This window comes from Carcharodon carcharias, chromosome 2 (genome assembly GCF_017639515.1).
Source record: "Carcharodon carcharias isolate sCarCar2 chromosome 2, sCarCar2.pri, whole genome shotgun sequence".
NCBI classification, from domain to species: Eukaryota; Metazoa; Chordata; class Chondrichthyes; order Lamniformes; family Lamnidae; genus Carcharodon; species Carcharodon carcharias.
In genome coordinates this window covers 141023018-141039487 of record NC_054468.1, presented here as the reverse complement: position 1 = coordinate 141039487, position 16470 = coordinate 141023018, and the positions used below count along the sequence as shown (strand labels likewise).

General features: G+C 45.6%; 1 protein-coding gene across 1 annotated transcript in view; it reads right to left on the bottom strand.

Annotated features, from left to right (window-relative positions):
* Nucleotides 1-617: 617 nt before the first annotated feature.
* Nucleotides 618-16470, bottom strand: part of LOC121288275 (plasminogen-like) — a 216023-nt gene continuing 200170 nt past the window's right edge. Inside the window, exon 28 of the mRNA XM_041206794.1 lies at nt 618-782. Coding sequence (XP_041062728.1) covers nt 618-782 — 165 coding nt within the window. The remainder of the gene's footprint in view (nt 783-16470) is intronic.

The window sequence follows — 16470 nt, the reverse complement described above, 5'->3', positions numbered from 1 at the left end:
CTCTCAAAAACATTGTCATGCATTCAATCGCTGCCATGGAACTTGGATACACCTTTCCACCAGCAGCACTTCACTTTGGCTGTACCTTCTGCATTGTCTCCAGATTTGATAGTGTCGCTTCTTGAAGACCCAGCCTGTAGACATAATGGCTGCCAGTTCACTCCACAACTCAGCTGCCACTCATCTCGCCTCGTTTGAGTAGACGAGGCTCTGAGCCTCAGTGCATCCCTTGCATCATTGGTAAAATCAGAAAAAGGTAAGAATATACCTGACAACTGGCTGTTTAACGTCTTTAATAACTTACCCACCGCCGATGTGTCTGATCCGCCTAGCCACCTGTACCTGATAAAATTGGTCAGTGCCAGTAAAATTCTGCACATAGTTTCAACACTTATAGTTAGATGGTAGAATAAAACTTTGAAATTGTTCATTTTCCTGGCTTCCAAACAGTCTCTTAGCAATAACCTCTGGTGTCAATTTTTAAAGTCCTCCCAATGAAATAAAAGCCATACTTGTAACAGTGAAAGAATTTAATATGTCACATGTGGAATTTTACATTCTGATTGAAAGAAAACACATTATTATATTTTTGATTGTTACACTAAGTTATATCTTTCTTAACCATGCTTTATAGTATTTTTAATCCAGTCAATAAAAAACGAAACTCGAACATAAACTCCCGGCTTCAGTTGCTTTGCATAGCCAAGGCCCCAAGACGTTACACCTTGGAGAATATATCTGCCTTCAGAGTTTGGGCATACCAAAGGGCCTCCACCATCATTCTAAAAAACAGCACAATCGAGAGGTCAACTGACAATAAAGGAACAGTCAAAGTTTAAAGCCTTAACATATCACTCGTATCAGATAAATGGTTGACAGGCATTTAATTACTGTGACTTTGAATAAACGTTCGGTTGAAAGAGGTACTTTATTATTAAATTAAGAAACTTAGGCTTTGGGCCAAGTATAATTGTTTTTAATTAATTTTCAAGATTTGTGCATTTATTGCTTACCCCTGGTTGTCCTGAGAAGGCTTTCTTATTGAACCTTTGGCTGTTTAAACTTAGTGGTTTAATAAACTAAAACAAACTGGAGAAACTCAGCAGTCAGGCAGCATCTGTGGAGAAGAACAGTTAATGTTCTTGATCGCTGACCTTTCATCAGAACATCAGAAGTTCTGACAGGGTTGCTAATCCTCCAGGATTGGCCTGGTGCCTTCAGGAATTGAAGATCAATCTACAGGACCTTGTTGTGTACAACCCTGGAGAAATATCATAGAGACATTAAAAAAGATTGTTTTTTGTTGTTTTCTTTGAACATTTCTCGTTACAAGATATAAAAATATTGAAAATTGGGGAAAAAAAAAGGCTGTTTAGCTTACAGTCAAGCATCATTCAATTGGGCAATGAGCCATTTTGCTTTTCAATTGGTGTAGGAAGGCAGTGTGTCACAAACATGTGTTGGCCAACTAATGGCTGGAGCATGGTGGCAAGTCATGTGATGAAACCTCCAGGATTAAATCAATCACAGTTGGCAACTCCAAGTTCTGACGAAGGATCACCAGCCTGAAATGATAATTCTGTCTCTCTCCACAGATGCTGTTGCCTGCCTGTAGTGACTGTAGGTATAACTTTTTCTACTGCCTGTAGGGGTTATGTGATTGTTCTGACAAATGAGCCCCAAGCGCGGGTAACCTGAGGGGTGGAGCTTTCTAGTTGTGAACCTGGTTCAAGCATGTAGCTTCTAAAAGAACTCTGTAATAAAGTTATCTGTTTCAAGTAAGAAACCTGTCTGGTACATCAAGTTCATTACACTGCCCTGCTGAGTTTCTCCAGCTTTGTTTGTTTTGATTTCAGATTTCCACCATCTGCAGTATTTTGCTTTTAGCTTAATAGACTACTTCAATTAAGAGTCAAACTTGTTGGTGTGGGCCTGGAGTCATACATAGGTCAAACTGGGTAAGGATGACAGGCTTCCTTCCTTAATGGATATGAGTAAATCAGTTGGATTTTTACAACAATCAACAGCTTCATGGTCAGCTTTTCATTCCCAGAGTTTTAAAAACTGAGTTCAAACTCTCAAACTGCCACAGTGAGATTTGAAACTCATGTTCTCTGAAATATCAGTGACTCTAATTCCAGCTTGCTGTGTTCCCACCTTCCTACTATTAGAAGAGAAACATAGAATGGTTAGAATACAGGAAGTAGCCATTCAGTCCCTTGAGTCCATTGTAAGAGCACTTTAGCTACTCCCACACCCCTGACCTTTCCCTGTAATCTTACAAATTTTCTCTCTTCAAGGTTCTTATCCAATTCCCTATTGGTGACCAAGCTCTCAACTGCTTTGGTCTGGCTCTTTGAAACTCTCTCCCTCAACTTCTCCACTCTTAATCCGCTTTTTAAAACCCTCAGAACCCCTGGAATTGACAACTTTGGTCACCTCTCCTTTCCTAGCTTGCAGTCAGTTTTTTGTACATCTACTTGTGAAGAATTTAAAGACATTTCTTTATGTTCACGATACCATATAAATGGCAAGTTGTTTAATAACAACAACACCTTAATGTTAATAATTACATCTCAACATAATGACCAGACTTTTGAATATCTTGGCATATTGGGAGTGAAATCCATCTTGGGTGGTAGCACATTGGTAATCTGTTACACATTCAGCCAAATTTTATTTTGTTTGGAACTGTTCCCTCACATGCAATCCTAATCCAATACTTACATAGATATCGCTGCCATCACTAACTTCAGCTGAACTGCACCTAGCCTTTTGAATGTAGCAATCAATTGACTTTCCATCAACTCCTCTTATACTAAAAATCATTGTATATTCAAATTTCTAAGTCCTGCACACACAACAATAAAGCCACAATTAGCGGGAGTTACTAAGACTGCCGACTACTATTTGTGCAACACTGCCAATCTTGCCTCAGCTTATCTGCTCCTATCACCCTCATCCATGCCTTTGTTATCTCTAGTCTTGATGATTTCAGTGCTTTCTTGGCCGCCTTGCCCTTTTGTGGGATACATAGACTATTCTTTATTGCAGTTCTACTAAGGTTTCTCCCTTGTGATGACTATTAGTGTCGCTTCCTGCTCTTGCCCCAAGCTGGGTAATTTAATCAAATTTGCTTCAAATTTCAAACCCTCCTTTGCCTTCACATGGTCCATCGCCAACTCTTTCCTGATTTCTCATTTCTGAGCATAGGTATGTGTAAAATCAGAGTATGTGGCATAGGAGTTAATGTGTCACATGACCTGAGTCTAGAAGGAGTTTTGGACTGAACCTGTGTAGAAGCAAGTACGAAGTTGACTCCTAGCTTGGGCGATATTCTGTATAAATGCGCATTGTTACACATTACCAATAAATACTTAGGCTGGAATTTTACGGCCCCTCCCTCCAGGCGTGATTTTCCGGTCCTGCAGAAGTCAATCAATTTTGAACGGTTCGCCAAGTTTTACGGCCCTGCTCCCGCCGCTACAGGGCCATAAAATTCTGCCCTTGATGTTAAACCACATAAGACTCAGAATCTCTTTGTCAGACCCACTGAATATACGGCATACAACATGGTGGCCGCCCATAGGAAAACCCAGAACCCCAGAGAAGCTGTAGCAGAAAATCAAAAGCAGGAAAATTAAAGGAGCAGCATTCTGATCTGACTGAAAGCACCTGAAGTGAAGACACAGAGGGAGATCTGACAGAAGCAACATAGCAGCATTGGAAGCAGTATGTAGAAGCAAAAACTCTACTGTGCATCAGAACCATCAGACCTTGCGGAGGTCCAGTTTGAATGCCCGTAGAGTGCAGAGTCAAAGGACCTAGCAGAGGTGAGCTAAAAAATTAAGTTCTTGTGAGAATTAGTTTAAAAAAAGTTTTCAGTCTTCTAAAAGTCAGAGCAGCTTATTGCTGAAAGCACCACGATCAGCCTGAGCTCAGAGTCCGTGCACTACTTCTCCCTATGGATTGAGATGAAGCAACTATACATCACCACCACAGAGGCAGTTGAGAGGGCACTATAGGAAACGTTTGCAAGCCATGGAATCCCGGACCAGGTGGTGTATGATAATGGCCTGCAAATTGCAAATTAATTCTTCACTCAATTTGCCATTATTCATGAGTTTTAACACTGTACCAGTCCCTCAAGATATCTACAATTGAATGGGGAGGCAGAAAGGGGAGGCTGCACCATTGAAGCTCTCCTGTGAAAAAAACTATGACTTCCCAACAGCGCTTTTAATTTATAGGTCCACCCCTGCTACAATGTGGATTAGCCCCTTCAAGGCTCCTCATGGGAAGAAAATTCCACACTCAGCTCCCAATTCTGCCAAAGAAACTAATTTCGGGGATGGCAGTCAACGACTACCAAAACGTTCAGGACCAAGAACAGTCCTACGGAGGCAAGCTCCCACTGACAATTGAAGATACCGCACTAGAAACCAAATCTGCAGAGCCTACCACTCCTCCAAACATTATCAGGACACGATCTTGAAGAATTGTCAAGCTCCAGACCTTTTGAATCTGTAAAGTCAGGGATTTGAGGGGGGAGAAGGAGTAGCATACTGGCAGTGTAATTACATTGGGTAAACACGATTCTAATGTAAATACACTGAGTAAAGGCTTGGGGGATGGTGTAGTATAAGGGTAGCTGGCATTTAAAGAGTTAATGTTACAGTACTGCCCATAGTGTGATTATAAAGGGTCACATAATCTGAGCCTAGAAGGAGTCTTGGACTGAACAGAGAGACTTGTATAAAAGCAAGCATGGAGTTAGCTCCTAGCTTGGACTATACCCTGCATATATGTACATAGTTACATGTTACTAATAACCACTTGATGTTAAACCACATAATACTCAGAACCTCTTGAGACCTACTGAATATAAAGCAGGAAACAGTATGTATTATAAGCCCACTGACTCCACAACTATTTTGACTACATTTCCTCACACCCCAGTTTTGATAAGGACTCTATTCCATTTTCCCAGCTTCTCTGTCTCTGTCATACCTGTTCAGAGATGCCATTTTTCACACCAGTGCTTCCAATATGACTTCTTTTCGCCTCAGCAGAGGATTGCCCCGACCATGCTTGACAGGATCCTTGATGTGTCTGTCTCATTTCTCGCACTTCTGCTCTCACTTCTTTTCCTCATTCCCAGAACCATGATAGGGTTACCCTTGTTCTCACTCACTACCTCATCAGCCTCCACAAACAGCAGATCATTCTCCGCCATTTCCATCATCTTCGGCATGATGCCAGCATCTTTCCATTAACTCTGCTGTCTGCAGTCCAAAGAGATTGTTTCCTCTGCAGTGCCCTGACCAACAACAACCCATCCCCTTTCTGTGCAAGCACAAGAGATGCACACCTGCTCTTTCACCTCCTCCCCTTCCACCATCTAAGGTCCCAAATAATCCTTCCAGGTGAAAGTGATTTATCTGTACATACAATTTAATTTAATATAATTTAATTTAATTGTATTCAGCTCATGATGCAGCCCCTTCAACATTGCAGAAGTCAAACACAGTTTGAATGATCACATTGCTGAACACTTCCATTTTGTCTGCAAGCAAGATCCCAAGATTCCAGCTGCTTCCCTTTTAATTCTCTGCCCCTATTCCAATCTGACCTCTCTGTCCTTGGCCTTCAATAATGTTCCAATGAAGCATGTTGGAACCTTAATGAACAACACCTCATCTTTCATTTAGGCACTTTACAACCTTCTGAATCAATATTAAGTTTAACAATTTCAGATTTTAACTACTGCTCCTATTTTTTCAGACAGCACATGCTGGTAATGTTTCGGCTGTACAGCTCCTCTAGAACCATCTTTTGTTCTTTATTTGTCCCATTATTACTCTCCTTTTCCCTTGCACCATCATCTCTTTTGTCATTTAATCTCTCTTGCCTTCCAACCTATCACAGGCCTTCCCTTTTGCTCTTTCCTCCCCTCCCTCCTAGGAGGAGGTGATGGCATAGTGGTTTTGTTGCTGGTCTAGTAATCCAGAGACCCAGATTAATGCTCTGGTTTGAATGCCACCATGGCAGATGGTGGAATTTGAAATCAATAAAAATCTGGAATTAAAAGTCTAATGATGATCATGAAACCATTATTGATTGTTGTAAAAACCCATCTGGCTCACTAATGCCCTTCAGGAAGGAAATGTGACTCCAGACCCTCAGCAGTTGACTCTGAAATGGTCGAGCAAGCCACTCAGTTATATCAAACTGGACGGACCAGCTGGCATTGACCTAGGCACCGGAAACAACAACAGCTAATTCAGCCCTGTTGACCCTGGAAAATCCTCCTAACATCTGGGGGCTAGTCTGTCTCACAGACTATGCCGGCAACAATCTTACATAGTCATCCTCATGGAATCATAATATCCCAGACACCACCATCACCATCCCAGCAGAGGTGGTGGCACAGTGGTATACAGCTGGGAGGGAGTTGCCCTGTGAGTCCTCAACATCGACTCCGGACTCCATGAAGACTCAGGTCAAACATGGGAAAGGGAACCTCCTGCTGTTACCATGTTCTACACTCCCTCAGCTGATAAATCAGCGCTCTTCCACTAATTGGAGGAAGCACTGAGGATGCGCTGTTTGGGGGGGCTTCAATGTCCATTACCAAGTGTGGCTTGGTAGCACCACTATTGGTGGCACCGAGCTGGCCGAGTCCTAAAGGACATAGCTGCTGGACTGCAGCAGGTAGTGAGGGAATTAACAAGAGGGACAAACATACTTGACCTCATCCTCACCAACCCGCCTGCCGCTGATGCATCTGTCCATAACAATATCGGTAGGAGTGACCACCGCACAGTCATTGTGGATACCATCCATCGTGTTATGTGGCACTACCACCATGCTAAATGGGATAGATTTCAAAAAGATCTAGCAACTCAAGACTGGGAATCCATGAGGCACTGTGGGCCATCAGCAGCAGCAGAACTGTACTCGAGCACAATCTGTAACCTCATTGCCTGCCACATCCCGCACTCTATCATTACCATCAAGCCAGGGAATCAACCCTGGTTCAATGAAGAGTGCAGGAGGGCATGCCAGGAGCAGCATCAGGCATACCTAAAAATGAGTTGTCAACCTGGTGAAGCTCTTCTGATGAAGAGTCATACGGACTCGAAACGTTAACTCTGTCTTCCTCTCCACAGATGCTGTCAGACCTGCTGAGTTTTTCCAACTATTTTTGTTTTTATTTCAAGCTATAACCCAGGACTGCTTGCATGCCAAACAGCATAAGCAGCAATTGATGGACAGAGCTAAGCAATCCCACAAATTAACGGATCAGATCTAAGCTCTGCAGTCCTGTCACATCCAGTCGTGAATGGTGGTGGACAATTAAACAACTCACTGGAGGAGCAGGCTCCACAAATATTCCCAACCTCAATGATGGGGGAGCCCAGCAAACCAGAGCAAAAGATAAGGCTGAAGCATTTGATCCATCTCAGCCTCCTCTGGAGATCCCCAGCATCACAGATGCCAGTCTTCAGTTCAGAATTCAATTCACTCCGCTTGATATCAAGAAGTGGCTGAAGGCACTGGACTGTGCAAAAGCTATGGACCCTGACAATATTCCGGCAATAGTACTGAGGACTTGTGTGCCAGAACTTGCTGTGCCCCTAGCCAAACTGTTCCTGTACAGCTAGAACACTGGCATCCACCTGGCTATGTGGAAAATTGCCCAGGTGTGTCCTATACACAGAAAGCAGGGCAAATCCAACCCAGCCAATTACTGCCCCATCAGTCTACTCTCGATCATCAGTAAAGTAATGGAAGGGGTCATCAATAGTGCTATCAAGCAACACTTGCTTAGCAAAACCTGCTCACTGATACCCAGTTTGGGTTCCGCCAGGGCCACTCAGCTCCTGACCTCATTACAGCCTTGGTTCAAACATGGACAGAATGGCTGAACTCCAGAGGTGAGATGAGAGTGCCTGCCCTTGACATTAAAGCCGCATCTGACCGAGCATCAAGGAGCCCTAGGAAAACTGGAGTCAATGGGAATCAGGGGGAAAATTCTTTGCTAGTTGGAGTCATACCTAGCACAATGGTTCATCACCATTCCCAACTCCTCGGGTAACTGAAGCACCCATGTCTAAATGCAGCAAGACCTGGACAACATCCTGGCTTCGGCTGACAAGTGGCATGTGACATTCATGCCACACAAGTATCAGGCAATGGCCATCTCCAACAAGAGAGAATCTAACTATCGCCCCTTGGCACTCAATAGCATTACCATTACTGAATCCCCCATGATCAGCATACTGGGGGTTACCATCGGCCAGAAACTGAACTGGACTAGCCATATAAATACTGCGGCTACAAGAGCAGGTCAGAGGCCAGGAATCATGCGACGAGTAACTCACCTCCTGACTCCCCAAAGCCTATCCACATCTACAAGGCACAAGTAAAGAGTGTGATGGAATACTCCCCACTTGCTTGGATGAGTGTAGCTCCCACAAACTCAAGTAGCTTGACACAGTCCAGGACAAAGCAGCCCGCTTGATTGGCCCCACATCCATAAACATTCACTCCCTCCACCACCAACACATAGTAGTAGCAGTGTGTACCATCTACAAGATGCACTGCAGGAATTTACCAAATCTCCTTAGGCAGCAACTTCCAAACCCACAACCACTACCATCTAGAAGAACAAGGGCAGCAGATAGATGGGAACACCACCACCTGGAAGTTCTTCTCCAAGTCACTCACCATCCTGACTTGGAAATATATCACTGTTTCTTCACTGTCACTGGGTCAAAATCCTAAACTCCGTTTCTAACAGCACTGTGGGTCTAACTATACCACATGGACTGCAGCAGTTCAAGGCGACAGCTCACCACCACCTTCTCAAGGGCAACTAGGGATGGGCAACAAATGCTGGCCTAGCCAGCGAAGCCCACATCCCATGAATGAATTTTAAAAAATGTACATGATTAAAACCTTTTACATCTCAATTTTTCCCAGTCCTGTTGAAAGGTTAAAGACCTGAAGTGTTAACTCTATTTCTCTCTCCAAAGATGCTGCCAGGACTGCTGAATGTTTCCAGAATTTTCTACTTATATTTCAGCTTTCCAGCACCCAGTGTGTTTTGCATTTGCTGTTTTATTAGATAAGGATATCAATGGATATGGATCAAAGCTGGATAAATAAAGTGAGGTACAAATTAGCTGTGCTCTAATTGAATGGCAGAACAGGCTCCAGGGGCTGAATGGTCTTCTACTGTTCCTTTGTTTCTAAGTTTATATTTCAATGCTACTGGTTAGAAGGTAATGATGTAATTATGAAGGAATCAATCTGAAGACTAAATATTAGCATTAAAGCAAAATGATTGCCTCCCTCAGTTCGTGAAGTTGCATGTTAATCTCTCATTTATGTGACTCATCGTCCCCATCCATTATTTTCAGCTATCCTATACTTTTGTCAAGCACCAGTATATTCTGAACTTTAATCTAATTTTTATATTTTAAAAATGGACCATGAAAGGCTGCAAAAAGGTGGCCACCTGAGGATCACCTGATTTCTTTTGTGGATTGAAAAAGTTCCCTCTCTGCAGAGGAAACAAAAGGAGGCATTCAGACTGAAGTTGACTCAATGCCTTTTCCTGAAAGGCATTCAAAAGGGTAATTTCAAATTGAATGCATATTCTGACACAAAGACCCTTGCTGTCTCAAACTCTCAAGGTGTGAATGTCACAACACAGGATGTTTAATGCCCTAGTCACCCATTTTATTTGGAAAAGCATTTTGAACTGGTGGAGGTCACATGATGAGAGGGCCATAATTTCTCTTTGTATTTAAAATTCAACAAGAAGCTGCTTGCAGAGACAGAATTCCATCAGAGATCCATCAGACAGCCATCGAATCAACTGCAAGTCAGCTAAGCAGCCAAGATAATAAACAGCCATACCTTGCAATCTGTCCCAACTTCAATTTCACCTGAGAACCAACCTCCTAAAAATTTGACTACACAAAGCCTTATAACCTACTGAGATTTCTCCGCTCTACAAGACCTTCACTTTAGTCAAAGCATCAACTCATCTAAGAAACTACAACCCTGCTATAAAAGAGACTAAAATAATGCCAATTTGTATCTTATTTTCTTCATCTGTATCTAACCTTTGTGTGGCTGATTGGTTGTGAGTTGAGTGAGTGACACATTGCGTTTTTGAATCTCCAGGGCAAATGTGTGATAATAAATAACTTTCCTTATTTTCAAATCCACAAAAAGTTTGCCGCTGGAATTATTTAAATTGGGACAATCACTCTGAGGTAAGAAAACATACGAATCTCATATGCAAAACTCATTGTGAACGGGCAATAAGTAAACACATAGGACACAATTGTCTATGCCCACTGGCATCCGGTGTGTCGGTGAATGAGTGGACAATATAGCGAGAAGACCAAAACTCGGTTTCACGATGTTATGAAACCAGTTTGCAATCGACCGTTCTGCCTGCCAATGGCAGGCTGCGTTTTCTGCCATCAGACATCGGGAACCTCATTGTAATACATCTGCATACCATTATAAGCCCAGCCCACTGGAATCATCCTCCCCCGTCCACTGGATCGTCCACTCACATCAGTGTGATTGCATGCTGACTTGTTTCACAACAGCATATAAAAGGCGTGCACTTGGCGGGCTGCACTTTGAAGGGACCTCAGAGGTGAGCACACAGTAAAGTTGCAGAGTGCTCGCCCAGGTGGTCTATTGGACTTCAAGGTTGAGGCATGTTGGCGAGGGCCAAGGACTGCCCTGCGGTTAAAGATAGTGCACAAGCATGTGCGGAGTTGGGGGGGCTGTTGGCGGTGGAGGGGAAGCCCCATGCATTAGGGAAACTTTGTATAAAGTGACCATTCCTCTGCAGCTGGGACAGTTCAGGTGCAGCCACATTAATATGATTGGAAACAAAAACAGAATTACCTGGAAAAACTCAGCAGGTCTGGCAGCATCGGCGGAGAAGAAAAGAGTTGACGTTTCGAGTCCTCATGACCCTTCGACAGAACTGCCTAAGTTCTGTCGAAGGGTCATGAGGACTCGAAACGTCAACTCTTTTCTTCTCCGCCGATGCTGCCAGACCTGCTGAGTTTTTCCAGGTAATTCTGTTTTTGTTTTGGATTTCCAGCATCCGCAGTTTTTTTGTTTTTAATATGATTGGAGTTGGGCCTGTAGCTTCTCTGCCCAGTCAAGCAACGCAGAGGCATCAAAGTGCCACCAAGTGTTCCAGAGCTTCTCGTGGCCGAGGCACAGACTGCTGCAGAACAGTTGGATGATTGGGCACATGGTACAATCTCCTTGCTAAAGCTGGTCATTGGTGGAGGTGCTCACAGCCCCTTGCAATGTCATCATCCCGGGTTGGACCAGTCTCCCCCAAGGTTCAAGCTAACAGTTTAGCCTTGCAGTGCAGTTTAGGAAAATGCCTGCGCCTGAGCTGAGAGCACAGCATGCAGTCCAATGGGAAAATGTTGGGTGGAGTAGGGTGGAGGTGGGTGCGGTTTCAGGCAGCCATGCAGCCCACTAATCTCTGGCCATCCAAGTGGTGGCCAGCATGCTCCTCGATGTGTTAAGGGGCCTTCAGATATAACCAAGAGAGGTTCTTAGTACAGCCATGCTAACCCACACGTCTCTCTATTTCATTCTGCAGGAGTACAACATCAGGATCATGGAGCCTAGTGAACTAGTTCCATGCCTCATGGCTTACAGAGAGTGAAGACAACTGAGAAGAGAGTGACTGAGGTGCCTGGCTGCACAGAGAGAGAGGAGCAGCACCCTGAAGAAGGGGTGGCTGAGGCTCCCGCACATACCTCCGAAGAGCCACAGCAAGCTGTTGCTGGTCAGTGCCTAGCAACACCCAGGGTCTATAGACACCATTTTCATTCCTGCAGATGACCAAGAACCAATGTCGCTGGAGACTGCACATCTAGGGAACTGGTTGGTCACATCTGCCAGCTGCTGCAGGATTTGGCGCCGCGGGGACATGAAGAGCATCCACTGCCAGTGGCTGTGAAAGTGACCGTGGCTCTCAATTTCTATGCCAGTAGCTCCTTTCAGGGCTCCACAGGTGACCTCTGTGGGATATCACAAGCCTCCACTCACAAATGCATCCATGAGGTCATGGATGCCATCTTTGCGAGGGCACACATCTTTGTGCAATTCACCCCAGAGCAAAAAAGCCAGGATGCAAAAGCGCTGGGATTTGCCCAGATCTCGGGTTTCCGACAGGAGCAGCATGTCATCGACTGCACCCACGTGGCACTCAGATCTCCATTGCAACCCGCGGTCAACTATGTCAACCGCAAGGGATTCCATTCGCTGAATGTACAGCTGGTGTGCGACAACAGCAAACATATCCTGCAGGTCTGCGCACGGTTTCCAGGGAGTGTCCACGACCCCCTACATTCTCAGTTGGTCACAGATCCCTTAAGTCTTCCAGGATCCACAAAAGCTGCAGGGATGGCTCCTTGGGGACAACGGCCACCCACAGGTAGTCCCTCGATGATTCCTCGCACTGGCCAGACAAGGTAGGTGCACTTGGAAGGCCCTCATTGCTGCTGATTTGTGGAGGATGATAATGACATGCAATGAGGAGACACCATAGATCCTCACATTGCATCTATGGATGTCTGACTCCAGTCTGGCTTATGGCAATGCACATACCTTCTATGATAATGCTCCTATCATGGAGATGCAGTGGAGGCCCTAATAGGCATTCGATTGCAGGAGGATGATGACGACATGGAGTGAGGACACTCCATACATCTTCACATAGCCTCTAAGTATGTCTGACTGCTGTCTGGCCGAGGGCAACTTGCTTATGCTCTGTGATCAGGGTCTTATCATAGAGAGCCAGCCATGCAACTTTAAAACATCTGCTCCTTTGTCCGCCTTCAGCACCTGACCCCTTCAGAAGCACAGCGTCACTGGTCACCGATGCTGAAGAGATGGGGGCCAGTCCCACCTTAAAGGTGCTGAGAGCACACAGAGAGAATAACGGAACTCTGTGATGCCTAGCCACGTCATTCTGGCAGAAATGACAAGCATGGTCAAGGTTTAAGGTTCAGTAATATGTCCAGAGTGTGAGGCCAGATCATCACTTTGCTCTGAAGACTGCACAAAGCACAAGGAAGAGGCCCTGGACTGAGACACCAGCCTATATCTTGTGCAGAAAGGTTTCACATATGAGTGACATGAACACTGCTCATCAGAACAAGGAGCCATAGGCAGGGAGACATTCTTGGGAGTCTACTGGCAGTAGCGAACAGTATGTACAAGTGATTAACACCCATTCCCAGGCTGGGTATTGGGTTTGTAACCCCCAAGATCAAGAGTTCAAATCTCACAATGGCAAACTATGAAACAATGTAACTTCATCTGAAACAGATGGAAACGTGTTTGTACTCGAAAGAGTTACATCTGCTTGGTTGGTTGTGCCTAAATAGCCAAGTGGTTATGGTATTGGGTTTGGAACCCCAAGATCAGAGTTCAAATCTCACAATGGCAAACTATGAAACAATGTAACTTCATCTGAATAGGAACAGATGGAAACATGTTTGTACTCGAAAGAGTTACATCTTCTTAAACTTCCTAACCTTGCTGCTTGCTGCTCCTCCGACCTTCACAGTGGAGAGGAAGGCAGCCTATTAACTGGCACGCTCTGTCAGTGATGATTTTAAACCAGCTGATCGCCGCCATGTTGTGGTATCGGCTGGTCACTTTGACCCCTCCCCCGGACATTGTCACAAGAATCCAGAAATTGTTAGTCGACTTCTTCTGGGACAAAAGATTGCACTTCAGACCCTGCAGCGATACCTCTACGTCGAGCCTCCTCCTAGATGGTGTGCCCTGACGACGTATTTCTTCCGTCAGGTGCACGGCCTCAATTATGACGTGCAGCTCCTGTTTATAGAGCAGAGGGGCCTCGGTGGCTCCTTGCAGGCGTTGCCCGTCTTTTACCAGGACCTGATCAAAGTCTGGAATATGGTCGCCTCGCGACGCAGCTCTCCCCCGTCAGGAGTAGCGGCTATCGTCAGAGAGCCGCTGCTCAGGAATCCTCCCCTCCGGCCCTTTCAGTGGTTGGCGGAGAGGAGGGCTGTGGCCACAGGGGTGACTAGGATCGGGTTGTGCTGGGTGGCGGAGGACTAGGCTGGATGCTCCCGCAGGAGTTGGCGCGTCGCGCATCTGTGAGTGTCCAGGTCGCAGCCTATGCCATCCAAGACCTGAGAACGGTCGTGCTCGGACCCGATGTAATTTTAGGTCTTGAGGTGGCCCAGGTGCGCGGTGGTCTTCCATCTGAGTGTTCCCCTGTTCGGACAGAATTCCACATTGGCCCCAAGCCCCGAACCCTCCCTCGGGTGCTGGTGCCCCGCAATATGAGCCGCCTCGGGGTCATGCCCTCTGTGCCTTTTGGCACGGCAAAGAGGAGCTTTTTGTACGGACTGCTGTTGCACACCTTCCATTTTCTCGCCCTTGTCCGCCGCCCGGACACGCCCTGGCGTGCCTTGTTGCCATCCGGCAGCGGAGGCCCCCGATTGGAGGCCCTCTACAGAGGTATCCTCCCCCTTTCTATCGGGGACCTGGGTTGGAGGGTGTTGCTTGCAGCAGTCCCCTATAATAGGAGAATGCATAGATTCACGGACTCTCAGGACACATGCCCTTTTTGCGGTCTTGTGGAGTCCGTGGACCATGCATATATAGGGTGTGGTAGGCTGCACTCCCTTTTTAGTTATTTGAAAAACCTTTTATTGATGTTTTGTTTGCACTTCAGCCCCACGCTCCTGATCTATGGGCACCCGGTGCGGAAGGGGGTCGGGAAGGAGGAGGACCTCCTCGTGAACCTGCTTCTGGGCCTAGCCAAGTTGGCCATTAACAGGTCCAGGCAGCGGGCGATCGACGGGGGAGTCCCGCCCGATTGTTTATCCCTCTTCCGCGGCTACGTTCACGGCCAGATGTCCCTGGAGAGGGAGCACGTAGTGTCTGCTGGCACTCTCGAGCCCTTCCGTGTCCGGTGGGCACCGCGGGGACTGGGGTGTTTTGTTGACCCCTTTAATCACATTTTGATTTAAAGTTTGTAAGGTTCCTTTAAGCTTTGTTCTTGGTTTTACAGCTGACCTGAATTAGGGGCTGTGCCTGATTTATCCCAATTTTGTTAATTTCGTTTTATTGGTTTTAACTCAAAAGAGTTACATCTGCTTGGTTGGCTTGGCCTAAATAGCCAAGTGGTTATGGTACTGGGTTTGTAACCCCAAGATCAAGAGTTCAAATCTCACAATGGCCAATGTAACTTCATCTGAAACAGATGGAAACGGGTTTGTACTCGAAAGAGTTACATCTGCTTGGCCTAAATGGCCAAGTGGTTATGGTACTGGCTTTGTAACCCCAAGTTTTGTTGACCCCTTTAATCACATTTTGATTTAAAGTTTGTAAGTTTCCTTTAAACTTTGCTCTTGGTTTTACAGCTGACCTGAATTAGGGGCTGTGCCTGATTTATCCCAATTTTGTTGATTTGGTTTTCATTTAAAAGATTATCAAGAGTTCAAATCTCACAGATGGAAACGGGGTTGTACTCGAAAGAGTTACATCTGCTTGGTTGGCTTGGCCTAAATAGCCAAGTGGTTATGGTACTGGGTTTGTAACCCCAAGATCAAGAGTTCAAATCTCACAATAGTGCTTGGCCTAAATAGCCAAGTGGTTATGGTACTGGGTTTGTAACCCCAAGATCAAGAGTTCAAATCTCACAATGGCAAACTATGAAACGATGTAACTTCATCTGAAACAGATGGAAACGTGTTTGTACTTGAAAGAGTTACAGCTTCCTGTGGGGCTTGGCCTAAATAGCCAAGTGGTTATGGTACTGGGTTTGAACCCCCAAAATCAAGAGTTCAAATCTCACAATGGCAAACAATGTAACTTCATCTGAATAGGAACAGATGGAAACATGTTTGTAATGGAAAGAGTTACACCTGCTTGGCCTAAATAGCCAAGTGGTTATGGTACTGGGCTTGTAACCCCAAGCTCAAGAGTTCAAATCTCACCATGGCAAATTATGAAACAATGTAACTTCATCTGAATAGGAACAGATGGAAACGTGTTTGTACTCGAAAGAGTTACATCTTCTTAACTTTCCTAATCCTGCCACTAGTTCATCCACAGCAGAGATGCTGACTGCTACGCCCTGTCTGTGATGACCTTGAGGGCATCCTCTGCTTGGCTGAGACCTGGAGGGCCCTAGCTTGCTTTCGGGGTCCTCCTGTGTGGCAGTGGTATCCTCCTCAGCCTGTGGAGCTGGAGCTGCTGAGGTCATAGGAAGAGGGGATTCAGATGGGCTGGACACTCCGGGAGTCACCTGGGTCGATGACCCTGGGGGCTACACCTGCTGATCCTCCACCCTACGGATGTCCAAGTGCCCCTGGCTGACTGTTTGAGGAGAAGGGGACGCTGGACTGAGATCGA